The following is a 26,878-nucleotide window of genomic DNA, read 5'->3' as shown; positions in this document are numbered from 1 at the left end:
GGAGAGGAAGGGAGACAGAGAGAGAAACACGGACTTCCCGTGCTGCTTATTCACGCGTCATGGATTGCTGCGTGCACGCGCCCCAACCGGGGTCGAACCCGCGGCCTTGGTGCGACGGGGCGATGCTCCCACCAGCTGAGCTGCCTGGCCGGGGCCTCCTCAGAACTCACTGAGGCTGGTTGTCTTCCCAAAATTCTGGAAGAGTTTGCGTATGATGCAGAATAGTGCTCTTAAATATTTGATCGAGTTTGCCATTCACTTCTGCAGTTTTCTTTGTGGAAAACCTTTTAATTACAGTTTCATTTTCTTCAGTGGATGCGCGGTTATTCGGATTGTATCTTTTTGCCTTGGTCTTGTGCAGAATTTGCTCACTTCATGTGTTTGGTATAAAGTTGTTCATAACATTCTGTTATGTGTAGAATCTTAGTCATTCCTGATAGTGACAATATGTCTTTATTTATTTTTTTCTCGCTTCATACAGCTTAAGGCTCCAAAGAACTAGTTTTAGTTTCATTAATTTTGTGTTTTAATTGATTTTTCCTTTGATGCGCCGATGTTTTATATCCTCTTGTTCTGTTTCGTTTGGGCCACATTTATTTACTTATTTTTTTAGCTTCTTAAGGTAGAATTTGAAGTCATTATTGGCATCCATTGCTATAAATTTCCTCTAAGCACAGCATTGACCAAATCCCAGTTTCCTGTAGTTCAAAACGCTAATTTCTGTTTCGATTTCTTCTTTAACCCCAGCTATTTAGCAGTATGTCATTTGGTTTTCGACTATTTGAAGATAGTCGAGATCTTTTTGTGATGGGTTCCAATTCTACAGAGCTGTGGTCAGAGAAAATGTTTTTAGGGAAGTTGACCTCTTTGGAATTTGTTGACTGGCTCTATGGCCCAGGGAGCGGCCCATCTCGGCCCGTGCTCCCCATGAACCCGCAGAGTGTGCACACGGGCAGGGCCCCCCGTCCCCCAGCCTCGCCCCTTCCTGGGGAGGGAGCAGTCGGGCCTCCAGCTCGAACCAGGGGCTTGCCTGCGTGTCTAACTTCTGCTCTGTAACCAGGGGCTGTTTTAGGGACGTGGAAGCTTAGGGTTGTTGCCTCCTACGGGCTCGTTGTGAAGCAGCCCTCTGTCCCTGATGTACTTTTGCTATGAAACCTCTGATTCTGGTACCAACTCTAGAAGCCCTCCCAGGGCTTGACTCAGGCCGCAGCACGTGCCAGACCCCGTTTCTTTACGGCCCCGCGGCAGGCCGCTGCTCGCTCACCCGGTCACGCGTGGACGGAGGCCTGGGCTGTGTCCACCTCCAGCTGTTCTGAGAGCCACCTGTGGGCGCAGGCCTCTGAGGCGGGGGGAGCTGCTTTGGGTATTTCTGGGCTCACCCCAGGAGCGGAGCTGTGGGCTCCCGCAGTAATTCTGCCCCACCTTCTGAGGCCCACCCAAGGCTGGCCTGTCTGGACTCCACACGTTCTTCTTGAGGCTGAGGGGTCTGCTCCCCACCTCCTGTGTCCAGAACCCTGTGCTGCTGCCCCCCAGGAAGCCCGGAATCACCCCCTCCAGCACGCCCGCTTCCACGTGGCGTGCGGGGACCCCCACCGCCTTGGCTGGGGGCCCCCTGGCTGTTGGCCTTGCGCTCAGCCTGGCGGGTCACGCAGATGTTTGTCAGGTGTCGCTATGAGGGACTTCGCCATGTGGTTCCCGCCCACAACCAGCTGACCTCCAATAAAGACTGCTGTTGAGGAGGTGGGCGGGACACCTCCAGGCACTGGTGTAGGGGTAGGGGGTGGGAGAGCAGAGGTGGCCCCGGGCAACAGCTCTGGCGGGGGTGCTCAGGCCCCACGATGGCTGCCCACAGCTCCTCCGAGCGAACCCTGCAGAGCCTGCGCCTGCGGAGTGCACTGTGGCTGGCGGCCCTCGGGGCGTCTGACCTGCTCTGTGGGGAGTAGAGGGACCCCTCCAGGCCTCACAGGGACAGGGCCCGGCTCCTGGTGGGTGGTCAGGGCGGAGGGCAGGAAAGACCGAGACGACAGCTCGCGAGTGAATTGCGCGAGGCTCGGGGAGAGCAGCGTGTCTACCGGGTCGGTGCCGTTAAAAATGAAACAAGTCCAGCCAGGGTTCTTGGAACAGACTGTTATAGTAGATTTCAAAATCTGAGCAGCAATGAGAACCATGTTTCTTGAAAAAACGAATAGAGAACAAACAGTGGGCGCCGGCGCCTGCTGCCTCACAGCGGGCCAGGCTCAGGCGTCCCGGCTGCACCAGGGACGTGGCCTGGCGGCTCCCCAGCGACGCAATAAATAGACTCCAAACTGAGAAGACAAACGGACCTGCGCCCTGCCGGGCTGACTCTTCACAGACCGGGGCAAGTCTCCGAGTCGGCTGCGCGGGTCTGGCCCCACACCCCCGTGAAAAGTGGCGGCCAAGGGGACCGTGCGGAGGTGCCCAGGGAGGGCCGGGTGTCAGTTCTACTTCTACCAGCCACTGTGGGCAGTGGCGCGGGGTGCGGGCCGGGGTCCCACCGGCAGGACCTCCCGGCCCGCCCAACGGCAGCCGCCACGGCTACCCCTCCCGCACGCTGACACGCGGCTCGGCCAGGGAGCTGTGGATGATGCCGAGGATGGCCTCCAGGCCGCTGCCCTCGAGCAGCGTGCGGTGGTCGCCCTCGATGACGTGCACCGACACCTTGCCGTCGCACACCTCGGACAGGTTGTAGTCGGCGCCCAGGTTGTCGCCATAGGCGCCGCCCGTCTTGGCGCGCAGCAGCGTCACGTTGCCGTGGTAGGTGGCGCGCGGCGTGTACTGCTCCGCGGCGCGCAGCTTGTGGTAGAAGGAGCGCGCGGCGAAGGCGACCGCGCGGCGGTCCAGGCCCCCGTGGTTCTGCGTGATCATGTCCACGGCGGCGGCCACGCGCTCCTCCAGGCCTGCGAGTGGCAGCAGCACCTCCAGCACCTGCGGGAAGGGCCTGTGAGTGGGCGCCGCGGGGCGGACGGGGGAAGCCCTGGCCCTGGCCCGGGACCCACCTTGTTGTGCTCAGTGTCCGTGAACTGCTGCACAAAGAAGCATATGGCCTCGGTCTCGGCCTCGTGCTCGCAGCCGGGCGTCAGCTTCGCGCGGTAGCTCTGCGAAGGGAAGAGGGGACCTGTAGGGAGGGGACGGGGACCGGCAACCGGGGACCGGGGACCTGCGCGGACCAGGTGCCGCTCACCTGCGTGTATGCCAGCACGTAGCTGTGCGAGCCGTCGAAGAGGAAGAGGCTGTTGTGCGTGGGGGTGGGGCTCTGCTGCGCCTGTAGCTGCGAGCACATCTCGAAGGCCACGCAGGCCCCGTAGGAGTAGCCGGCGATGCGGTAAGGCCCCTCGGGCTGCACCTGCTTGATGCACTCGATGTAGTAGGCGGCCAGGCTCTGGATGCTGTCCAGGGGCGCAGCTGTGGGGAGGGAGAGGCTCAGTGCTGGCGGGCGCCCCCCCGGCCCCGCCCCGGAGGGTGGCGGCGGCTCCGCGGGCCCCGGCCGCACCTGGGGTGCACTGCAGGCCGTAGGTGGGGACACTGAGCTTGGCGGCCAGGCTGTGGAAGACGGCGGTGGAGCCCTCGATGGGGTGCACCAGGAACAGGGGTCGCTCGGAGCTCTGCACCGAGTTGAGCCGGGTCAAGGTCGGGTCCTCGGGGTTCACCAGCAGGGTGCTCAGGTTCAGCTGGGCCTGCTGCCGCGCAGGGCTTTCCTTGGGCGTGGGGGCTGCCAGCTCTGTGGGGAGGGGCAGGTGCCAGGGAGGGCCAGGCCCACACACAGACACACACGTGCACACGCCTGCACACCTGGCTCCAGTGGCTGCTGGGCGGGGCCCTGAGCCCCCACTGAGCGCTCAAGGGCCAGACGCCCCAGGTCTGACCTGGGGCGTCTGGCTGCCCCCGGGCCAGCAGCACAAGGGGCAGGGCTGTGCTGCCCCAGGGCAGTTGCCCTGCATCGAGAAACCCCCTTCCCCCGGCTGTCCCCGCACCCTGCGCGCACCATTAGCTGGGTCGACCCCCGAGGAAAGTTCCTGCAGATTCCGGAGGGTGAGCTGCTGGATCTCCCGCATGGACAGCAGCAGGTTGTGCTCGCGCTCCAGCGTCTGGCGCACCTCCACGCCCATGAGCGAGTCCAGGCCCAGGTCCCCCAGTGAGCTGTCCAGGCTGACGGTGGCCAAGTCTCGGATGCCTGGGGGGAGGCGCGTGGTTGGCCGTTTGGAAGAGGGCCTGGGGGGGGGCCCAGTGTGGGTGCGGGCCCCTGGGTGTCTGGGCCTCTGGGGGAGGCCCCTCGCCTTCCCAAACCACCGTTGCCATGGTTGCCGCCCAGCTCTAATGCAGCTGTGCAGCGACCCCTGGGCCTCCCCCGTGAGTGACCAAGCAGGCGCCCTGTGCCGCTGGGGAAGCCGCAGCCAGGGAGCTGGGCACGTGCCCGCAGGGAGGGCATGCGTCCTCACCCAGGATGTGGGCCACAGCCCTCAGCACGTTCGACTGGCTGCCGCCATTGCTGCAGGCTGCGGCCCCCTCGGCCATCACGAAGCTGCTCAGGACAGGGTGCGGTTGGCTCAGGAAGAGCTCCAGCACCTCCAGGCAGGAGACGATGCGCTGGGGCTGGGTGCCTCCGATGATCACGCTGTTGGAGCCCATCTTCTCCAGGACGATGCCCACGTCGCCAATGACGCCCCACTGCACGGCCAGGCCTGCAGGCGAGGACGGCGGGGTGAGCAGGGGCGCGGGCGGGGCGGCAGCGGCGGGGCGGCAGCGGCGGGGCCCACCTGGGAGGCCGTCGTGCCTGCGCTTCTCGCAGATGCGCTCCATGGTGGAGTTGGCGAAGCCGTAGTTGCTCTGGCCTGCGTTGCCACGCCCACAGCTCACCGAGGAGAAGGCCACGAAGTAGTCCAGCTCGGGACACGCCTCGCGGGTCACCCTGTGGGTTCTCCAGTCACTCCCTGGCTGGCTGCCCACGCCCACCCACCTGGCAGACCCTGTCTGCCTCCCTGGACCCTCGACTCAGATCCCAGCAGAGGCCTGCGGCCAGGACCCCGGCGGCGCCATGGAGGAGGGGCGGCCGCGCGCCCCACCTGTCCAAGTTCAGGGTGCCGCTGTACTTGGGCTTGCTGACGTCCTGGAAGGACTCGGGGGTCTGGTTCTCCAGCATGGCGTCTCTCAGGACCTGGGGAGAGACGCCAGGACCAGGGCTTTAGAGGGCTCAGCACAGGCTGGGGGGCCTTCCCCGGCCGGCCAGCCCCCGCCCCGTCGGCCAGCACTTACCATGGCCAGGTTGAAGACGCCTCCGACGGGACCGAGGCGCGCGGCCTCGGCGATGAGGCCCCGGGCGCCGTCCAGCGTGCTGGCGTCGCTGGTAGACACCAGCACCTGCACACCCTGGCGCCACCACTCACGGAGCTGCTTGGCCTGGTAGCCTGCGGGGTGCGGGCCGGGGTCAGGGGCCGGGCCTCTGCAGAGCGCCCTGGGTGGGGGCGGGGCGGCGGGTCCCCGGCCCCAGGGCCCCACCCCACCCCCCATGCCCCCACCCCACCCCCCATGCCCTCAGGCCCGCTCACCCGTGCGGACGCCCGAGCGGGAGCTCAGCACGAGCTTCTGGACCCCTCGCCGCACGAGCCAGTGGGCCAGCTCGAGGCCAAAGCCGCCCAGGCCCCCGGTGATGATGTAGCTCTTGTGGCCCGGGTAGAAGGTCTTGGACACGGCCACCATCGGCGTGGGCCGGGGGCCCTGCAGCACAGCGCCTTGCTCCTCCTCACGCACCTGCGGCCGAAGTGGCACCGGTGGCTCAGGCGCTGCCCAAGGGCCGGGGCCGGGGCTGGGGCTGGGGCTGGGGCTGGGGCCCCCGGGGCCCCCCTCACCTGCACGACCACTTTGCCGATATGCCTCCCCTGCGCCATGTAGCGGAAGGCATCCTCCACCTGGGACTTGGGGAACACGGTGCACTTGAGGGGCTGCACCACGCCGTCCCGGATGCCCGCCTGCAGCAGGTCTGCCACCTCCCGCCAGCTGCTGCTGGCCTCGTCGAAGAGCGCGTCGAGCAGGATCCCGTGGAAAGTCACGTTCTTCAGGAAGATGGCCAGGCCTGTGCGGGCGGTGGGGGCAGGGCTCAGCATGCCCGGCCCGCAGCCAGCGGGCCCCACGCTGCGCCCCCGGTCCCTCGGCCTGCTGCCCGCCGCCCGGCCTCACCCAGCGGGTGGTTGTTGAAAAGGTCATATTTGCCGATTTCCAGGAAGCGGCCGTGCTGGGCCAGGCAGCGCACACTGGCCTGCAGCTTCTCTTCCGCCAAGGAGTTCAGGACCAGGTCCACACCTGGCGGGGGGGTCAGAAGGGTCCTCGCAGTCACAACCAGGGCGAGCCCACGGGGCCAGGCCCGTGCTGGGGCTTCGGAGGAGGAGGGCTGGAATCTGGCTGCATGGCGGGGGGCAGGTGCTTGGGGGGGGTCAGGGGCTGCTGGGCACCCACAGGCCACGCACCCTTGCCGGCCGTGTGCCGGAGCACATGCTGCTCAAAGGACGTGTCCCTGGAGCTGGCGAAGCTGGTGTCGTCGAGCTGGGGGAACCTGACCTGGAGGTACGCCCGCTTCTGGGCTGACCCTGGTGGGGAAGAGGCGTGTGCTGGCGAGGCCGCTGCAGCGTCGGGGGCAGCCCCGGGCTCAGGGAGGGCTGGGCGGCTTACCCACGGTGGTGAAGACGCGGCAGCCCAGGCTGAGGGCGATGGCGATGGCGGCCTGGCCCACGCCGCCCGAGCCCGAGTGGATGAGCACCGTCTCCCCGCGCTGAATGCGCCCACGCACCACCAGTGAGTAGTAGGCAGTGGTGTAGACCACAGGCACCGAGGCCGCCTCCTCCAGGGTCCTGCAGGCACAGCACGCGGTCACCCGGCCGCCTGGCCTTGCGGGGCCCCGCCCACAGCCCCCCACACTCACCAGCTGGAGGGCACGTCCCACAGGAAGTCCTCGGGCAGCAGGACGGAGGTGGCCAGGCCTTCAGCGGGCACCAACCCCATCACGCGCTTGCCGCTGGCGTCTCTGCCGGAGAACTCCATGCCCAGCATGCAGTCCCGGGAGGCCCACTTCCCTGGGGGCGCACAGCCGGTGAGCCCTGCGGGCACGGACCCTCCCCGCCCCGGCCCCCGGCCCGGGGCCCAGGACCTGCCCCTGCGCCTGCACCTGGGATGGCGTCAGGGGACAGCTTCCCCGTGGCCAGCATGATGTCACGGAAGTTGAGGGAGGCGTAGTAGACAGTGCAGAGATGGGTGCCGGGGCTGGGGGCCAGGGCGTGGCGCAGCGGAGAGCACACCCAGCGGATAGAGGAGAGGTCCCCCCGGGTGAGAACGTTCACGAAGGCGTGCTCCGTTGGCTCCTCTGGCCAGCCTGTGGGCGGCAGACAGCAGGGCTGCCAGGGGCTGTGCGCGGCCCCGGCGGGGCGCGGGCTGCCCGCCTCACCCACCCAGCTCCCCGGCAAGGGTCCTCGGCAAGGGCTCACCCTTCTCCAGGGTTACGTGGCGGAAGGCCCCCCAGGCCCCGTCCCGGTAGATGTTCATCACGAGGTCCTCCTGCAGCACCTTCTGCAGCTCTGAAGAGCCTGGGTCCATCTTGGGGACAGGGGACTCACTGCTGAGGTTGGACACCAGGATGCACCTGTGGGCAGCCAGGCCGGTGAGGGGAAGCTGGGGCGGGGGGGAGGGCAGGCAGGGAGGGGACGGCGGCGGGCGGGACACACAGCCCAACGGCGTCTCTCACCGGACCCGGTGCCCTGCGGGCTCCTTGCGGAGGCAGTTGACCATGCCCACGACACCTGAGGTGGCGCAGCTGATGGCCGTCAGCCACACAGGCCGTGAGGAGCCGTCGGCCAGGATGTTCTGCGGGACGAGGGAAGGCGCGGTCAGTCTCCGGGAAGGCCCTGAGCCCGTGGGCGTGACACCGCGGCAGCCAGGTCCGGCCTGGGCGCTGGCAGGGACTGACCTTGAGCGAGTCCACCCATCGGAAGCTGGTGTCCTCCACAGGCAGGAAGACAGGGCTGTCCTGGGGGACTGGCCGGCGGCACAGGAAGAGCGCGGAGCCATAGAAGGACGTCTTCAAAGCCACCAGGCGCAGGGACGCCCCAGCAAACAGGCTCTCCCACTCATCCTGGCTCAGGAGGCTCTGCCGCCCTGGCTGCGGCTCGGGGCAGGTGAGGAAGGCGACCGTCTCCGTGAGGGGGTGTCCCCGGAGCAGGGAGTGTAGCAGCAGGAAGCCCCCCTCCTTGAGAGCGGCTGCCATGTTGCCGAGGGCTGTGGCTGGGTCCCTGAGGGCGGCCACCGCGCAGTTGCACACCAGGAGGTCAGCGGCCGCCAAGCTGCTGGGGGCGGGCTCCGCAGGGTCCCACTGGCCCTGAGCCACATCCTGCTGCTGCAGCTCGGCCTGGGCAGGCTCCAGGGCCTGAGGGTGGCGGTCAGTGGCCGTGTAGTCCATCTTCAGCATGGGCTGGCCGCGGAGCAGCGAGGGGATGCGGGAGTACAAGCGGCCGTCGGCAGCCAGCACCTGGGGGGCGGGTGGGAGGCAGAGTCCTGGACTGGCTGCCCCCTGGCAGGCACCCCGGCCCCGGCTGGGGGGAGGCATGCCACGAAGGCCCAGCCACCAGCGCCCCCCTGCAGCACCCCCGTGTCCCTCCCCCTCCAGCGCTGGGGGCCTGGAGGGGGACAGCGGAGACGGCAGCCCACAGTCTCGCGCTGCGGCCCCGGCCCACCCCGCCGACCACCCTGCTCGGCACCCACCTCCACCACTCTCATCTGGGCACTGGCCATGTTCTCCAGGGCGGTGTCCACGCAGGCTCTGAGCGCCGGGGCGTCGAGCAGGCCGTTGAGCAGCAGGTCCTCCCGCAGCTGGGCCTTCTCCTGGGCCAGCAGCTGGCCCAGCTCCAGCTGCAGGTTCCCGTTCAGCTGCAGCTGGCAGGCAGACGCCAGCACCCGGGCCAGGCCCCGCTGCGGGGGCTCCTGGGGGGCCTGGGCCCCGTCCAGCCCCGGCACCGCCATCTTCAGCCCCTGCTGGGCCACCCTGGTCTGCAGCACCTGTGCCAGCCCTGGGAGTCGGGGGGACAGGCGCTAGGCAGGGGCCTCCGCTGGGGGTGTGCCGGGCCCCCCCAGGCAGCAGGTGTCTGATTGGAGCAGGGGCTTGGGGTCACCGGGCCCCCTGCGGCCCCACCCTCAGGGCCTACTGCTCAGCCCTGCCCACCGGACAAGCAAAGAGATGGGGGGATGGAGGCAGCGGAGGCTCAGCCACCCAGGGGTCGGGGGCGACCGCAGCTGTCAAGGGCCAGCGTGGGCCTCGGGACAGAGGCCACGCCCCATCCAGGGGGGCCCTGCACAGGTGCCGAGGTCACTGCCCGAGGCCCCCACGTGTCAGCCCAGGCATGAGCCCTGCGCAGCGGCTGCCTGTGCGGTCAGGCCACGCGGGCAACGTGCCTGAGCGGCCAGGGGCAGGGTCCAACCAAAAGAGACCCAACTGGTCACCTGTGAGCCCTCGGCCCCTCTGAAGACTGAGGGGTGGGGACAGAGGCAGCTGACCTCTTCTCTGGTTTGGGGAGCAGATCTGGGGGGCTCCCGAGGGGCCCCAGGAAGGGCATCACCTGAAGGGAGGATGTGAAGCTGGGCCAGGTCCCATCAACGGGCTGTGCGGGGAGGTGGTGAGCTCTCCAACACCAGGGGCATGCAACAGGCCAGCACGCAGGCAGGGCGGCCTCACCTTTGCACAGCTGCAGCTCCTCCTGCAGGGCCGCGTGCTCTGCCAGGCACCTGCCCTCCATGTGCGGCGTGAAGCACATCTTCTCCAGGTGGGGCACCAGCTGCTCCGGTTTGCGCAGGACCGCCAAGGTGTGGACCTGCGAGAGGATGACGCCGCCCGCCGCCGTGCTGCGCAGGTGCGCGTCCACCACCACGTCGGCCACTGCGGGGACAGGCAGGCGCGTGTGGGCGGCGCCGGGCGCGGGGCCCTGGCGCGGGCGCCCTGGCGCAGCAGCCAGCTTACCTCGGGCCTCACCCTGCGGTGCGTGCACCCGCTGCCGGTGGGCAATGGGGTCGATGTACACGGCGGACAAGCGGGTGGGCAGACGCAGGCTGCGCTCGCTGGAGCTCAGGATCCCCACCTGCAGCATCGTGTCCAGGAAGGTCACCCAGTTGTCCTCCCATAGGAGCTGGCCCGTGCAGCCTGCGGCGGAGGGCAGAGGAGCCGTCAGCCTCTCCACGAGCCTCGACCCGCCACCGCCTGCCCTCTGCTGGCGTGGGCCACGGTGGCCACGCGGCATCGAGACACCGGGCGGCAGGTCCGGCCCGTCTGGCCTCAGGGAGGGGGCCCCGGGGCTCGCTCTCCACGGGTAAGGCGGGGACCCTGCGCACCCCACCTTCGAGGCTGGCCTTGAGGATGCCCTGGAAGTGAGGTCCGTAGTCATAGCCACGCAGCCGCAGCATCTTGTACACGTCCCCCTTGGCCAAGTGGAACGCAGCCATGGGGCCTGCGGGGTCTGCGGGGTCCAGGCCGTCCCGGGTGTCGAAGAGCTTGGAGTTGGGGTCCTCCCACTGGTACACCTTCCCTGTGGGCAGGGGGGCAGGGGGGCCTGAGGGCGGGGGGAGAGCCCGGCCCGGAGCCAGGGACTCACCCAGAGCAGCCCACCGGGGACGCCACAGCCCAGCACCCCGCTCACCGGTCACAGTCAGGCTGCCGTTCTGAGACACCTCAAAGGTGTGGGACGCCTCCAGAAGCCGCACCTCCAGGGGGACGGTCCCTGTGGGCAGCGGGGTCAGAGGTCAGCAGCAGGGGCCAGCAGTCAGCCCGCCCCCACAGCGCCTCCCGGCCCCCCCGCCTCACCAGCCTTGGGCAGGATGGTGGCCTGGTGCAGCGTCACATCCTCAAAAGCCACGGGCATCTGCTCCATGTTCTGGTCCAGGGCCCGCGCCAGCGTTCTCCACACCAGGTACAGGTAGCCGGTGGCCGGGAAGATGACGCGGCCATCGATGCAGTGGTCCACCAGGTAGTGGTCGGGGGACTCGGGGCTGGTGTCTGTGTGGACGCAGGCCTCAGCGGGCAGCCCGGGAGGGAAGGGGCTCAGCTCCCGCCCTCCCGCGCCCGCGCTCACCGATGTTGTAGATGGTGGAGGAGGAGGTGCCAGAGCCGCTGGGGAAGTGCTCGGCAGCAGGCACGTCCCAGGTCTGGCTGTGGTCCCACTTGATGAGCGGGGAGATGAGGGGCGTTCCCCGGGGGACTGGGAACTCCACGGGCGGGAGCAGGCCGTTGGGGTTGATGTCGATGCTGGGGGTGGGGCCGAGTCAGGGGCCTGCCCGGCCCGGGGCCACCCTGTGGCACCCGCGCCAGCCCTCTCCCTGGAGGCTGCCCTGCGGCCTCGCCGTCCCTCCCTCTGGAGAAGGGCCCCGCGGGAGCCTGGGGGCGCACACCCACCCCATCAGGTGCAGCCGGCCAACGTTGCTGAGGAAGAAGTGCAGGTTGTCCGTGTGGCTCTTCTTCATCAGGGGGACGACAGTGCAGCCGGGCTTGAGGCCTCTCTTCAGGACAGCCTGCGGGGGCGCACCGTCAGGCCGGCCCACAGGGCGCAGGCCTCCGGCCCCCCCGGCCCCCCCGGCCCCGGGGGCGCGGAGCCCGGGCGCACCTGCAGCAACGCGTGGGGCGCGATCTCCAGGACCACGGCGTTCCCCGGCACGTGCCGCAGCGCCTCCTGGAACAGCACGGGGCTCACTAGGTTGTTGACGTTGTACTCGGCGGAGAACGTGCGGGCCAGGCTGCTCTGCCACTGGGCCTCCGGGATGGAGGTGCTGATCCAGCGTTCGGAGCGGGGCCGCGGCTCCCGGATCACCTGCGCACACAGCCGGGGTCGGCAGAGCGGCGGGGGCTGGGGGAGCTGGGGCCTGCCGCCCGCCCCCCACGGCCCCCTCCAGGCGGCCCCCAAGGGGCGGCCGGCCCACCTTCTTGAGTGCCTGCAGCAGGGAGGGAGCAATGCCCTCCATGAAGTACGAGTGGAAGGCGAAGCCGCCGGTCAGCACCTCTTTGGCGAACACGCCCTCCTGTCTCAGCTGCTCCACAAACTCGGACATGGCGGCCTGTGGGCGACAGGGGCAGCGTGACCATCCTGGGCTGGGCCCGGGCCCTCGGGCAGTGCCCGCCCGCAGGGCCAGGGAGCGGGGCTGGGGACAAGGCCTTGCCTCCCGGCGCACACCTGAGGTCCCGAGATGGTCACCGTGCTCTCGGAGTTGTGGCAGGCGGGGACGATGCCCGGGGGGCAGCGCTGTTTGCACTCCTCCCAGGACAGGCCTGTGGGCGGAGACGCTCAGAAGGCGGCGCGGAGGACAGGCCCCGCGGTGACGGCCCCGAGGGAGCAGCGGCCCCGAGGGAGCAGCGCCTTTGCGAGGCCCTCTGCCCCCGCCCCCAGCGTTTCCTCTAGGGCGAAGGTGTTATCGCCCCCGTCCCACTGGTCTCTATTGGCCACGACCCCTCGTCCTCCCGGCCCGTGAGGGGGGGGCAGGGAGACTGGCCCTAGAGCCCCGACTTTATCCAAAGCCCTGCAGGTGTTCGGCCCCAAGCGGGCCCAGCCTAGGCTCATGCGAAAACCGCACTGGGCTTGGCCGAGGCCCCTGCGTGGCCTCGCAGGCCCGCGGGGCACCTACCCACAGCCGCCATGGCCCCCGGCGGGATGTTGGCCTCCTTGATGCACTGCCCTCTCCAGTAGCCGGAGAGGATGGCCTCCTCCTGCGTGAGGCAGCCGTCGGCGTAGCCGCAGGCCACCTCGCCCAGGGAGTGACCGATGATGCCGTCCGGCTTCAGGCCCAGGGAGGCCAGCAGGTCTATGAGGGCAATCTGCGGGGTCGGGCATGGCTTGTTAGTGCCGCGGCAGCCCCGCCAGGTCGGCCTCCCCTGCCCCGGGGCCCACGGGCCCCAGACCCCGCGGGCGCACCTGGATGGCCGTCAGGCTCATGAAGGTGTGGACCGTGTCGTCAAAGATGGCCTCGTCTGGGCTCATCAGCAGGTCTGACACCCGCAGGCCCAGGGGTGCCACGGCGTCGTCCGACCGCAGGATGGAGTCTCGGAAGCCGGGCAGGCGCATGAGGCTGAGCCCCATCCCGTGCCACTGTGTGCCCATCCCTGGGAGGCGAGAGGTGTCAGGGACAGGGCCGCGCCGCCCGGCTGCCCCCTGGCCCAGGGAGGGCCCGGGGCAACTCACCAGAGCAGATGAACCAGAGAGGGCGCCGGCCGGGAGCCACCTGCTGCACCTCCTGGCCGCCGTCCTTGCCGCCCAGCACCGTGCAGCCCCGGAAGGGCATGCCCGTGACCGGGACGGCCGCGATCTCATTGAGCATGCTCACGAAGGCCAGGTCCTGGCTGTGCTGGCGGCCCTGCTCCAGCAGGCCCTGCACGGACTCCGGGGTGCGCCCGCTGGCCAGCAGCAGGCGGGGCAGGGCGGCGTGCGGGGCGGGCGGCCGGGGCGGGCGCGTGTTGGGCCGGAGGACGACGTGCACGTTGGAGCCGCCGAAGCCGAAGGAGTTGATGGCCACGTTGCCCCCGCGCACAGGCAAGGGCCGGTCCACCACCCGCAGCCGCCCGTCCAGCAGCCCCGGGATGCTGGGGTTGGGGTTGCGGAAGTGCAGGTTGGGGGCCCAGACCCCGTGCTCCAGGGACAGCAGCACCTGCGGGCGGCGCGCGCCCGTGAGGGCCATGCTGCTGCCCTGCCCCCGACCCGGGGCTCCCCGGCCCAGCCTCACGCCCCCGCCGCCCCCGCCGCCCCGCAGGCCCGCGGGCTGTGGGCCCGAGTGAGCGCTGCACACAGGAAGCTGCCCGGGGAAGCCCGTGGCCCAGGGAGCCCCTGCCCGCTGCCCGGTCTCCCCGGTGGCCACCCAGCCCCCACCTGCCACTCAGGAAGCCAGGGGGTGGGGCAGCTCTAGCCACCTCTGCTCCCTGCAGCCCCTTCGGAGGGGCTGTGCAGAACGTCAGACCCTCGGCGAACCGGGGCAGGGGCCGGCCACAGGTGTGCGCGCCCCGCAGCCCGGGCCCCCGCGGCCGGCGCCCCACGCACCTTGGCCAGCCCCACCAGCCCTGAGGCGGGCTCCGGGTGGCCCATGTTTGACTTGGTCGACCCGATCAGCAGCGGGTCCCGGCGGGAGGAGCACAGGGCACTGACGATGCTGTTCAGCTCCTGGGGGTCGCCTGCCTGCGGGGGACACGGGGAGGGTCAGCACGGCGGCGGGGCGGCCAGCGGCGGGGCGGCCAGCGGCGGGGCGTGGGCGAGGACTCACCTTGGTGCCCGTGCCGTGGGCTTCGATGTACTCCAGGGACGTGGGGTCCAACCCGGCCGGCTCGTACAGGGAGCGGATGAGCTGCTCCTGGACCTTCCCACAGGGGAAGGTCACGCCTGCGGAAGGGCTGGGCCTCAGCATCGCGCCAGCCGCGCCGCCCCGCCCCCTCCAGCCCCCGCGCTGCACCCCGCTCCCACCTTGCTCCTTAGCGCCGTCTGTGTTGGTGCCAGAGCTGAGGATGGTGGCGTACACCCGCCGGGCCAGGGACTTCTTAGTCAGCAGCATGGCCACCACGGCCTCCGAGCGGCAGTAGCCGACCCCTGAGGGCGAGAGGGGCTCAGGGCGGGGCGCCTGCTGGGGACCGGGGGAGGCGGGGGTGGGGGTGCTGCTCGGCCCCGGCCCCGCCCGGGCCCTCACCCTCCACGTCGAAGGACTTGCAGGTGCCCTCGGGGCTCAGCATGCCCAGCTTCATGAACTGCAGAGAGGTGTTGGGCTTGAGCAGGATGTTGATGCCGCCCACCAGGGCCGCGGGGCACTCCCCGCTGCGGATGGCCTGGCAGGCGCTGTGCAGGGCCACCAGGCTGGATGAGCAGGCCGTGTCCAGGGTGATGCTGGGCCCTGCAGCCAAGGGCATGGGGAAGGGCGTCAGCGCCACCGGCCCCGCCGACCTCCGGGGGCGGGCGGCCGAGCCTGGGAGGGGGCCTGCTGCCCTGGGGCCCAGCCCCGCCGTGGACACTCACCCTTAAAGTCGAAGAAGAAGGAGAGGCGGTTGGCCATCATGGCCCGCTGACAGCCCACCATGCTGTAGCCCAGGAGGGTCTCGGGGTCTCGACTCAGCGCCTCGGAGGCCTCGGAGCCGCTCACGCCCACCCAGACGCCCGTGTGCGACCCTCGCAGCGAGCCCGGGTTGATGCCTGCAGGGGTGGCAGTCAGGCCACCGACTACACCCTGGGCACCGCCCCCCCCCCCCGCAGGACGAGCCTCCCCCATCTGGGCCTGACTGGAGGGGCCAAGGGCCGGGAACCAGGTCACAAGAAACTGAAGAAACCGGGCCTGGGAGTGCCAGGTGGAGCTCAGGGCTCGGGGTCAGGCGGTGGCCAACGCGCCGGAGGTGAGCACAGAGGGCAGCGTTGTCCCCAGGCCACTCCCCTGGCCCCGGTGTCGAAGGGCGGCCCCAAGGGCCAATGAGCAGCGAGGCCCAAGGGCGGCCTGCCCGGGACAGGCAAGATAAGGAGACAGAGGAAGACAAAGGCAGAGTGTCCAGGCTCCAAAAGGAGGGAGGAACAGCCCCGGGGAAGCGGCTCTCAAGGCCTCTGGGTGGGGCCGGGGTGGCAGGCGGGCCTCTGCCTCCACCGCAGGGAGGCCAGCGGGGTGTTTGCCCCCCCGCCCCGGCCCCTCGCCCAGAGTGGGCCACTGTCTCCCACCTGTTCTGCCCATGTCGACCCCAGGGGTTGGCGAGCGCCTGCTGACCGAAGTCGAGAGGGCCCAGCGCCCCACGCCTTGTCACAGGTGTGTGGGCACAGCGAGGACAGGCCTGCGCCCCAGGACGAGGGGCAGCTGCCTCCGGCCAGACACAGCCCACGCGAGGGCAGCCATCGTGGGGGCCGAACTGTCTCCTGCTCTGCCTCACACCAGCCCCTGACAGGCAATGAGGAAACTGGGGCGCCAGGGCACGCCCAGGGCACCCCGGGGCAGTCGTGAAACCAGGCCTGCCCAAGGGCCCCCGCCCACGGAGCCGCAGGCCCTGGCCTCCTCCTGGACTAGATGTGCTCAGGTCAGCTCTGAACACGTGTTGCTTTTAGAAGCAGCAGCAAGCCCTGGCTGGTGCGGCTCAGTGGACTCAGCGCGGAGAACCAAAGGGTCGCTGGTTCGATTCCCAGTCAGGACGCAGGCCTGGGTTGCGGGCCAGGTCCCCAGGAGGGGGTGTGCGAGAGGCCACCACACATGGATGTTTCTCTCCCGCTCTTCCTCCTTCCCGTCCCACCCCTCTGAAAATAAAATCTTAAAAAAAAAAAAAAAAAAAGAAGAAGAAAACAAAACAGGAAGCTTGTTGTCATGCTGTGACCCCAGACTGGCCAAAGGCCTGCGAGTGACCCACCTCCATCCACAATGGCCTCGTAGGCGACCTCCAGCAGCATGCGCAGCTGGGGGTCCATCGTCTGCGCCTGCTTGGCATGGACCCCGAAGAAGCTGGCGTCAAACTTGGACAGGTCCTTCAGCTTGCCAGACCGCCGGGGCAGGCCGTAGAGCCCTGCGGACCCAGGCGAAGGCGGGTGTCACGGGCCCAAGGGACAGACGGGGCTGCACGCCCCCAAGGAGGGCGGGCAGGACCCCACAGCCCCGGACGCAGACCCCACGCCAGGCCTCCGCCGGGCCGGGCGCTGCCATGCTGACTCACAGCCCGCAGATCAGGTAGGGCGGCTCTGCGGGACAGCCTCCGAGGCAGGAGGGAGTCAAACCAGCTTCCCCGGAGAACCGGTGTGTTCTCTCACCCCAAACATGTGGGCCAGCAGCGGCCGCGTGGTGGGCGGGCCGGGCATGTTGACCCACTAGGCCCGGCCCTGGCCCTGGCCCTGCCCCACCCCCGGCCTTGGGCCCCCGCCGGTCATCAGGTTCGGCGCTGAGACGGGGAGGGCTGACCCTCGGCCGGAGCCCAGGCCCCAGTCCAGCCCCATCTCCGACAGGAGCCAGGCCGCCGGGCGGCGCGGAGGGGCTGCAGCCTGCGCCGGCCGCGCACTCACCGGCCTTCCACCGCCTGTTGTCCTCGGTCACCATGTCCACCCCACCGATGAGGTTGGCCCAGAACTCCTGCAGGTTCTCCGACTCGGGCAGCTTCCCAGACATGCCGGCAATCACCACCTCCTCCATGCTGCTCCCTGCAGGGCCCAGACTCCGCTCGGCTCGGCTCGGCCCGCGCCCCCGGCGGCCCGCACCCACAGCGCCTGCCCCTCTCCTCCAGGCTGACTCACGGGTCCGAGAGCCGCGGTTCAGAAAGGCCCAGACCAAGGGACAGACAGCCCAGAGGGGTGCCCCGGGGCTGTGCGTGTTGGGGGGCGGCTGGGGGCGGCAGAATCTGGTCCAACAGGCCCTTACCTTCCACTCGGCCTTGGCACTGGCCTATCGCAGCTGGGGCCCTGGCCTGGGGCGACCCCGACCCAGCCCTGCAGCCTTTGCCCCCCCAGCAGCCAGCGGCCTCTGCGGGAGGCCACCCGAGAAGAGCCCTAGGCCCCCCGGCGTGCTCAGAGCTGGCCCAGGGCTCGGGCAGGCGGAGAGAAGGGGCGCCGACGTTGGAGGGAGGGAAACGGGGGCTGGAAAGGACACCAGCCCACAAGGAGCAGCCCTGAACTCAGCCTCCCGCGCCCGATGCCCCTAAGAGCAGCCCGGACTTGGAAGGAGCCGAGGACCAGGGGCGGCCGGGCCGTGGGGGTGCCAAGGCCCGGCAGGGCTCCGGGGGAAAGGTGGCCTGTGCACCACGCTGGGCCAGCCTGGAGAACCTTCCCTGGCCGGTGCCGGCAGAGCGCTGCCCAGGCTACACACCTGAGGCGGGTGAGGCCGCGGGAGGCCGCCTGCTTAGCCCCGGGAGCCGGCCTGACCACCCAGGCCCAGGTTCCCAAGGTGCCTCCAGAGAGAGCGCCCGGCAGCCATGCGCGGGTGGCTCCGGTGCAGCCCCTGAGGGAGGGCGCAAGCCAGGGTTGGTCTAGCAACTTCCATCAAGGCCCCAGGGCCCCTGGATGCTGGCGACCGATGGCCACCCAACCCCTGACCTTCCCAGGTCTCTCTGAGCAAAGGCGGGCGGGTGGAGGAGAGCGGCGACTTCCTCGGGTGGCCCAGCATCCCGCTGTCCCGGCAGGGAGGGAACCTCCTCCCCCAGCGCTGAATAAAGAGCCCTTTGCCGGTCCAGGGCACCAGCTCCGGGCGGCTGCTTCCTCCAGAAAGCGCCGGCTCTGTTCTCCCCTACTTACTATTCAGGCAGAGTCTGGCGGCGGCGGCGGAGGGGGGGGTTGAGACCCCCGCAGCGCGCCCCGCCCCACTGCCACCAAACCCGGCGGGAGCTGCTCATCCCCCAGAACTTCAGGGGCTCGGGACTGCGCCCACGTGGTGAGGAAACCAGACCCTACCCAGCTCCGGGGCCCCTCGGCCATCTCCCTCCCTTCTTGCCAGCCCTCCGGTTGGCTGGAAAGGCGCCCCTGGGTCGGGCTGAGCCTCCTCTTCCCAGCTGTTGAGAGGGGTGCCACGGATGGAGGGGCTCAGAAGCCCGGCCCGCATGGAGACCTTTGTGGGCGCTGAGGCCCGGCGCGCACCGGGCGGCGGGGGCTCCTACCGGCCCTCGGCCCACTCCGAGACCAAAATGGCTGTTCGCGGCGCTCGTCGGCATTCGCCCCTCGCCATCGCCCACCTGCCCCGGCCGAGCCTGGGGCGCGGCTCGCGGCTCGCGGCCCCTTCACTGCTCGGTCCCGGACGCTCCGCGGTGGCTCGCCCACCAGACGGGGGCTCGGACCGCGAGACCCGGGCGGCCTCGTGGGGCGACCCCTACCACGGGCGGACCGTGCACTTCCCGAGGCAGGAGGATACGGACTGGCGGCCACCCCGGGGCCCGGCCGCACCGCCCCGGCCCCGAACCGGGCCCGGCCCCTGCCCGGGCCCCGAATCGGGCCCGGCCCGGACCCTAACCCGGCCCTCCGCTAGTACCTGATCTGAGCGCGGGCGGCAGTGCGGGCGGGAGACGGAGAGCGAGGATGGAGCACCACGGAGGAGGAGAGGCCGGACCACTGCGTCTCTCTGGCTCCCTCTAGGCCGGCGCCGACTCTATTTAACCGCGGCCGTCCCCGAGAGGACACGCCACATGGGCTGACAGCTTGGCTGCGCCGCCCAGGCCAATGAGCGTCGGGGCTGCGCCCCGGGACCGGGCGCGCCGCCGCGCGCCGGGACCCTGGGCGGGGGCGCGCCCGGAGGGGGGTGCGCGGAGACGGAGGGCCCCTACTTCCGTTCCCCGCTCTGAGGGCACGTGGCGCGCCCCTGCCCCACGCCTTTCCGGGCCTCCCCCAACCCCGGGGCCGTGGGGACCACGTGTGCGCGGCACGCAGGTGAAATGGAACGGGGTGTGCTTGGGTCACTATATGGGTCACACTGGGGCCACACGGGGGGCCAGGCAGACAGAGCCCCGGGCGGACCTACGCACGAGCCAGGGTCCGCGCCGCGCGGAGCCGGCTGGGGCGTGGCTCGCTCCGCAGCCGCACCCAATCGGTGGCCGGGGGCGTGCGCGCCAGCCCAATGACGGTGCGCGAGTGGGCGTTGCTAGGCGATAGGGTGATGGGCCGGTCCGGGCGCTGCGCGGCCGCCGCGGGCGAGCGCGGTCGTTGACCTGGCCGGAGCCCCCAGAGGGGTTACTGCCGGTCACCGCAGCGCGGGCCTGGTCCTTCCTGCCCGGCTGTCCCGCTGGGCGGTGCCGGCGCGAGAACCCGGGAACCCCTCCGAGGCCAGGCCTTGGCCGAGCAGGCGCATCCCCGGCTCCCTGGAGCAGCCCGTTGGGAGGGGGCGCGGCCATCTGGCGAGCGGGCTCCTCACCGACACCACTTGGTGTGGTTCGAACAAAGGAGCCTCCCTGGGCAGAGGCTCTGGCGCGCGCACATGGCCACTCGCACCCACGCGCGCGCAGGCGCAGCGGCGGAGGCTCAGCCCTGTGCCTCTGCTTTCTGACGCACCTTCCCTTGTAATTCTGCTCCTACGGTTGCCGAAGTGAACTCACAGCTCAGTCTCCGCTGCTCCCTGGGGGCTTCTGACTCCCGCGCAGTGGAAGGAAGGGCAGGACAGGAAAAAAGGACAGAGGGCTCCGAGCTCCGACAGCTGAATTGCTGTTCCGAACAATCTCTCCGTGGGGTTTTCTTTCTCGTGATACCCGGTACCCAGAGCCAGGGGCGGCTGCGCGGGTCGGAGACTATCGCTCACAGGCTCCAAAGGGCTTCTTCGGAAAGCGACCCGGCATCTTTCCTCACTTTCTCAGCCAAAGGGAGCCGCGCGCCCCGGCCTCACTGGAAGGGGCAAATGTGGGAAACAGCAGAGCAGGAGACACCCGTACCCTGGAGGCCGACCCATGCCCGCTTGTGCTGACAGGAAGCTGAGCGAGGCAACTTTTTTAGAAATTTTTTTTTAAATTTTATTTTTAGAGAGGGGGAAGGGAAGGAGACAGGGAGCGTAGCATCCTGGTGTGGTTGCCTCTCACACACCCTCTGACTGGGGACCTGGCCCGCAACCCAGGCAGGTGCCCTGACGGAATTGAACCGGCGACGCTTTGGTTCGCAGGCCGGTGCTCAGTGCCCTGAGCCGCACCGGCCGGGGCTGAAGCGATTCCTCAGGCCCAGGGTGAGGCAGGAGCCACTGAGTGCCCCCGGGGCCCGGGTCTCAGCCCTGCATTGGGCAGCCCCGGGGCCGCTGCCGCTGCGCCCCCACCCTGTGAGCCGGGCAGGCACAGGCCTCTGCAGCCACAGAGGCCGCTCGCCGTGTCCTGTCACACCGCAGGGAGGGTGGGTGCCGCCCCCACCCCGCCGTCCTCGGGGAGGCGCAGTCTGCCACGCTCTGTGCTCTGGGATGGGGACGCTATCTCCATCCCTCAGCAGTGCTGCAGGTGGGAGCCCTTGGCTGTGCCAACCAGGCGCAGACACGGGGCGGGGGGTGAGGGCTTTGGAGGAGCCGAGGGGCCCGGGGCCACCTTCCCACACGGCCTCCCAGGACGGGCGCCTGTGGTTGGCTGCTGACTTCGCGCGGAGAATCCACCCCAGTGTCGGCCGGCCGGCTCTGATTCCTGGGACACGGCTCCCCGGGCGTGGAGGGGGGTGGCGCGGGCGGTGTGTGGACCAGGCCTGTGGCACTCGGAGGGGCCGGCCCCGGTTTCTGTGTGTTTCTTCCTCTTGCAGGTGCTGTGTCTGGGGCCGCGTCTGCCCCGACATGGCACCTGGGGACGCAGGTACCGCAGGGGCCCCCTCTGGGCACGGGGGGCGCCCAGCCCCACTGTTCCCGCCGTGGGAGGCCCCCACGCGCGCAGCACTCCGGGCAACGCCCGTGCCGCGGGGGGCGTGCTGCTCCAGGCCTCCGTGCCAGGCGGCGCGTGGGTGTCGGGCCAGGAGTGGCGGCACGGGCTGCCGGTGAGGCCCTCACGCCTCCCCGCGCGCAGAACGAGTCTGCAAGAAGTGGGGGCACAGGTTTGACAGGGTCTGTCCTTGGTCTGTGGGACACCCCGTCAGTCCTGGGGTCCCCGTGCTGCCGCTCACGGCCCCCCGCAGGGGCACACCTGTACCCCTGCTGCAGAGAGAGCGGAGGTGGGGAGAGGGCAGGGGAGAGGTGAGGTCAGTCCTTGAAGTTGTAGTTCCGGATCTTGGGGGGCTGCCGGCAGCCTTTAGGTTTCACAGGGTGAGCCCTGGAGGGTCTGGTGGGCTTGGCCTTGGCCTGGGCTTCCACCTTCACCCCTCTGATGGCGAAGGCCGCCCGTGTCTCGGCGGGGCTCGCATCGGGGTGTCGCCGGCTGTCGGCCGCCGGAGGTGCTGTGCGCTCTGCCGGGTGGAGAGAAACAAGAGGAAGCCTGTTACCTGGCAGGGCTGGAGGCCGTGGGCTTCAGACACAGGAGCCAGAGACCCCCACCCTTGTTCTCTCCACGGGAGCCCACGCAGGCCAGAGGTCCCCCCGCGGTGACCGCGCAGGGGCGGCAAGGTCCCGACCTGCCGCCCGGGTGCCCGTGGGCCTGGGCCTACCCCACCCCCGCACTGGGCGCACAGGGCACACAGCCCTGGCCGCTCTGGGGCCCCTCACGGCCATTTCTTACGGGGCCCCACGGGGGTGTCGGGGGTCACGCTGGGCTCACAGTGCTGCCCCGGCTGCCCCCCGCCCCTCGCCCGTGTCCTGAGCACCTGCCACTGCCCAGCACCCCGAACTTACTCTTTGAGTTCCCCTCTACTTTTCAGGATTTTAGCACTAAGAACTTACTACTTTTGTACAACAAGGGCGCCATTAAGAAGCAACTGTAAGACGCAAGCTCAGGCCTGGCCTTCCCTCACGGGCGCCCCAGGCTGGGCGGGGGTGGGGATGCCCGGCTGGTGGTGCTTATCGCCTGTGCGGCGCCACGGCTCTGGGGGGAGTGAGGTTTTGGGGGGCTGCCGGGCTGCCTGGGAAGGAAGCGAGCAGGGCCGCGTGGGGCAGGGGCTGCGAGGGCCCAGGCGGGGGAGGCACGCTGTGGTCTGCAGGCCAGACGTGCCGGGGCCTGGCCCTCCCCTTGGGCCCCTCCTCTGACCTCGCGCCCCCTGGCAGCCCCCGTGGGCCTGCATGCCCCGCCCCCAGCGCCTGGTCCAGGCGGTGAAGATGGGGTCGCTCAGATTCCGGTCCCCTCTCAACGCGTCAACCTGCAGACCCTGACCTCGCCCCGGGCACCGCCTCTGTGCACACGAGCTCCCTGTGACGGCAGCCGCGGGGGGGGCCCGATGCCCAGGCACGGGAGAGGGGTCCGGTCGCTGCCCCTGCCCTGCAGCAGGGCTGTCCTGCCAGGGCAGGGTCCTGGCCCCGGGCCCCCCCGACCCCCGTGACCACCACCCCTCCGAGCAGCTGGAACTGTGCCCCGGGCTCAGTCCAGGGACTGGTTCGCCTTCTCTTTCTCACCTGACCTGTTCGGCCAGCCCAGCCAAGCCTTCTCTTCCGGCCCCGGCTCTGCGCTGGCCTCGGGAAGGTTCTGCGGGTACAAGATGTGCTCCCACGCCCTCGCGGGACCACGGCTGGTCCCCAAGATGCCAAGGCCCTCACCCTGAGCAGGGCCGAGCCTGCTGGTGCCCTGCCCCCGCCCCTGGAGCAGTGCCCGGGGCTGACGGTGCTTGGCACGTGGGCCTGTACCTGGCACCTGGACAGACCCAGCTCCCTGGGGGCTTGGAGCCGCAGTCCAGCCCCATCCGCGCCGCCCTCCGGCCTCCCTGGGCTTGGAGGGCCGTCCCTCAGCCAGGCCGGTCTCCCCGTCCTGCCCTCTCTGGGTGGCCACCTGCACGTGCGGGTGGCCCTCGCTGCTGCTGAGGCCTCCGGCTTCCACGAGAGCCCTCATGCCCCGAGCTCGACACCCACATCTCCTCGCCCTCATCCTGCACCCCCTTTTTGATTATGGAGTCACAGAGGTCTAAGCCTACAATCTGGATAAACGAGATGAGACTCATGGAAGATCCATTTTCAGAAGCGGCCCGTGGGGGCGGCCCTGCTGGGTCAGCCGGGCCGGCCCTGGGTGCCAGGCACCCGCGGCTTTTCCACGCTCTGCACGGCGGCCCGTGTGCACCGGCAGGTCACCACGGCCTCAGGCTGCTCTCTGCTCCTCTTGGCCAGAGGACAGCTGCTGGTGAGGCAACGCTCCCCTTTTGCACACAAATGTGGCCACTCATGGTGGGGGTGGAGGGCTGTCCATCCGGCTCAGAACGCCGGGAGCCATGGCTCTCCCTGCGCCATGCCGGGCCCCTGGAACCGCTCTCTGGAGGTCTGGTGGTGGCTGTGTGGACCCCGCAGGCAGGCAGGCCCGCAGTGCAAGCTCCAGCCGAGCTGCAGGCTGTCGCGCAGCCCCCCCGCCCCCGTCCCCCCCTAGGGCTGGTGGTGCTCCTGGCACCCTGCTGCTCCCTGTTGGATTGGCCCGGCAGGAAGCAGGGCAGCTGGGGCCGCGCAGACAGGCCCCCCGGGACCGGGCTCACCAAGAGGCCAGGCAGCCTCCCTGAGGCTGTCGCTGTGGAGGGCGGCAGGTGAGCCTCTCTGCGCACCCCTGCCCGGCCCTCTGGGGCCTCCGGGGGCCGCGCTGCCCCCCACGAGGCCCTGCTGGAGGGGCTGTGCGCCCGAGGCCGCGTGAGGAAGCCAAGGCGCACGAGCTGACGAGGCTGACGCGGGTCCCTCTGTCCGGCTCCTCCTGGCCGAGGTTTCCCTCGGGGGCCAGTGGGGCCCGTCGCCATGTGGGGCTCAGGGAGGCAAAAGAAGTTACTCAGACAAATGCATCCGATGAGCCTGCGCTTGCTTCTTCCTCCACAACGTGGGCCGCACCCAGGTCGCCTCCTGTCTGGCTCAGTGGACACGTGAGCCCGCGGGGAGCCGGCCTCCCGAAGGCCCTCTGCGCACAAGGCCTGGGGCGGGCGGCCTGTGGCCTGGACCTCGGGACACGGGGCTCCAGGGCGATGGCCGGTGGGGAGGCCAGCAGATGGCAAGGCTGCCAGGAAGGGTGCGGAGCCCACGTCCAGCAAACACACCAGGCTCGGGAAGCCCCTCACGGTCCTTCCTGAGTCGCAGAGCGAACCCGAGGCCCAGACACGGCCCTGCTCTCACGAGCCCCCCAGCACTGGACGGCATCCCCGGGGGAAGGAGGGTGTGGCCGGGCTCCCACCTCACACCCGACCCTCCCATGTGACCCACGGAACCACAGGCGCACGGGCCAGGGCTTCCGATGCAAGGGGTCCGCGCCCGGCCTCCGTCTGCGGGTGCACAGGGCGCGCTCTCCTGGCGGGGGCGCTTCCGTCAGAGCGGGGAGCCCGGCAGGGGCTGCGGAGGGTCCAGAGCTGGGGCCCGGACACCGTGGCGACGCGGGGCGGGCGGCTGAGCCGCACGACGGGTGCAGGGCAGCCCCGTGGCCGGGCGGCACGGGCACAAGCCGGGAGGTGCACGCGTGGGAAAGAAAGAACACCGGAGGATGAAATCCAATAGATAAGAATGCAATAAATATAAATCAGTTAAACCTATGCAAAATTCTCAGATTAGATTTAAAAAAGAAACAATATCCACCAAGACGTGTGTGAAAAACCCATTTAAAACAAAAGATGCATGACACTTAAAATAAAATAAAAAAAATAGAATTAGGCCGAAGGGGTCGCAGGAGGCAAAGACTGTCTGTGCTGGTGTAGACGGGGCTTCAGCCGCGTTGAGGGACCGGCAGCCGCGGCGGGAGCCCGGGCAGGCTGCGAGGGCTCCCGCACGAGCCGGCAGGGCCGCGGCCCGCCGAGCCCGCGTCCGTCGCTGGACGCGGGACCTGGCAGGCGGCCCGGCTGCGCCCGCGCAGGCGCGTCTCAGGCCGCTCCCCATGGGAGGAGTCAGGGTGGAAACTGACACCCAACCTCCTCAAACCGCGTGTTACCAGGTAACACGCGGGTGGTAGAGAGAGGAAACCGCGTCAGGGACCTGTGGGGCTGCATGTGCAGGACGTGGCGGAGACTCTCACCGGGGGACGCACCATGGCCGCCCCAGGGGTGACGTTCCCCGCCAGCCCGGGACGCTGGGAAGAATGTGCCGGAAGAAGAAATGAGGAAACCGTAAAGGCAGCCTCCCGTGGAGTGGAACCCCCAAGGAAACGGGCAGACCGCCGCCTGCTGTCCGCGGGGGCTGAGAGGCTGATCCGGACACAGGAGGCACGGGAGGGCCGCGGCGGGTGCTGTAAGGAGCCCATCGCTCCCAAGTTAGTAAAGCCTAGATGGCAAGGAAAGTTCCAGAACCGGCACCGCACAGAACGGCGTTTCCCGTGTCCGGTTGCTGGGAAGGGGACGCTGATCACACACCTCCCTTTGCAGGAGCCCCCCGCCCCCCCAGCTGCCGCCTCGCTCGGGAGGCTTCCCGGCTGCTCCTGCAGAACGGCCGGAGCGGCCGGAGCTGCAGAGAACAGTCCATTTCAGTCTCATTCCAATTATTCAGAAAGGCAGAGAAAGCGCGGCCGCGGCCCCCCCCGCCCCCCCGCCCTTGACTCCCAGGGCAGCGCGGACAGCGCAGGGGCCTGCGGGGGTGGGGGCACCGGGCAGCTCGGAGGCACGAGCCGCGCAGACCGAGCGGGCACTGGAAACGCACCATCCCCGGGTGACGTCTGTCCTGGCGAGGCGAGCCCGGGTCGGCCCCAGAGAGCCCCCCCCAGCCTCTCGCCGCAGCGACGAACAGGACGGAAAAGCGGCCGGTTCGTCTCGGCACAGGAGGGGCGTCTGACAGGGCCCACGCCCGCTGTGAGAATCAGGGGCACGAGGGACAGTGTCGCCTTGACAAAGGCTGCGTTTCAGACACGCAGCGAGCTCTGCGCTCCGTGGGGACGCCAGCCCCACCCTCCCAGTGGGGGGAGGAGACGGATGTCCCCAGTGAGTGCTCCTGTCCCTGCGGTTCCGGGGCCCCGGCCACCTCAATGAGCAGAGGACATGGGGACTGGAGGGAAGAAATACCGTCGTCATCTGAAGACAAAAAGCACCGAAGACAAACTTATTCGTGTTAGCACGCAGGCGCGGCAAGGGGGGTGACCGAGCACGCCGTCCGCACGCGCCCTTCCAGTAAAGGGACATCGAAAGCAGCCGGAACCACACCTGCCTGCCCCGTGTCCTGCGCGAGGCCCGGGAGCACAGCCAGGCCCCTTTGTTGCCCAGTGCCTGTGGCTGCTGCGGCCCCCGGCCCCCTGGTGGCCTTCCCTCAGCAGAAGGGGACGAAGGCGCTCCCCCGCTGTGGCTTTGTGGCCGGAGGCGTCTCTTGTAGAGGCGCAGAGCTCGGTCTGGCCTTTTTCTCCCGTCAGTTTTTTTAAAAAAATATTTAAGGCAGAAAACAGCAAGGCTTTATCGTGTTTTCTTATAAAGATAGTCCTGCTGGTTGGCTG

General features: G+C 69.2%; 2 protein-coding genes across 2 annotated transcripts in view; both read right to left on the bottom strand.

Moving 5' to 3' along the window:
• Positions 1-2,158: 2,158 nt before the first annotated feature.
• On the bottom strand, positions 2,159-19,057 carry FASN (fatty acid synthase). The gene is made up of 41 exons (XM_054592942.1): positions 18,967-19,057; positions 17,019-17,153; positions 16,376-16,528; positions 15,018-15,191; positions 14,695-14,895; positions 14,475-14,597; positions 14,278-14,393; positions 14,058-14,192; positions 13,209-13,671; positions 12,942-13,129; positions 12,655-12,844; positions 12,207-12,301; positions 11,956-12,090; positions 11,643-11,846; positions 11,435-11,550; positions 11,115-11,287; positions 10,847-11,038; positions 10,683-10,763; positions 10,383-10,571; positions 10,010-10,189; positions 9,728-9,928; positions 8,761-9,065; positions 7,970-8,527; positions 7,748-7,866; positions 7,491-7,645; positions 7,175-7,378; positions 6,932-7,082; positions 6,682-6,860; positions 6,480-6,599; positions 6,193-6,315; positions 5,865-6,088; positions 5,565-5,766; positions 5,272-5,423; positions 5,082-5,173; positions 4,776-4,927; positions 4,458-4,700; positions 4,004-4,192; positions 3,512-3,739; positions 3,203-3,423; positions 3,018-3,116; positions 2,159-2,946 (listed from the first exon to the last, which is right to left on the bottom strand). Exons 2-41 carry the CDS (start codon positions 17,143-17,145, stop codon positions 2,557-2,559), a joined length of 7,542 nt encoding a protein of 2,513 aa, XP_054448917.1. The 5' UTR covers positions 17,146-17,153; positions 18,967-19,057; the 3' UTR covers positions 2,159-2,556.
• A 2,438-nt stretch (positions 19,058-21,495) lies between these two features.
• Positions 21,496-26,878, bottom strand: part of CCDC57 (coiled-coil domain containing 57) — a 49,584-nt gene continuing 44,201 nt past the window's right edge. The window contains exon 18 of the mRNA XM_054593075.1: positions 21,496-21,821. Coding sequence (XP_054449050.1) covers positions 21,619-21,821 — 203 coding nt within the window. The 3' untranslated portion in view covers positions 21,496-21,618. The remainder of the gene's footprint in view (positions 21,822-26,878) is intronic.

Source organism: Pteronotus mesoamericanus, unplaced genomic scaffold, assembly GCF_021234165.1.
Source record: "Pteronotus mesoamericanus isolate MK-2021 breed Mesoamerican mustached bat unplaced genomic scaffold, CSHL_Meso_final scaffold_408, whole genome shotgun sequence".
NCBI lineage: Eukaryota > Metazoa > Chordata > Mammalia > Chiroptera > Mormoopidae > Pteronotus > Pteronotus mesoamericanus.
Note: the sequence above shows the minus strand (reverse complement) of the source record. Positions and strands in the feature narration are given on the sequence as shown.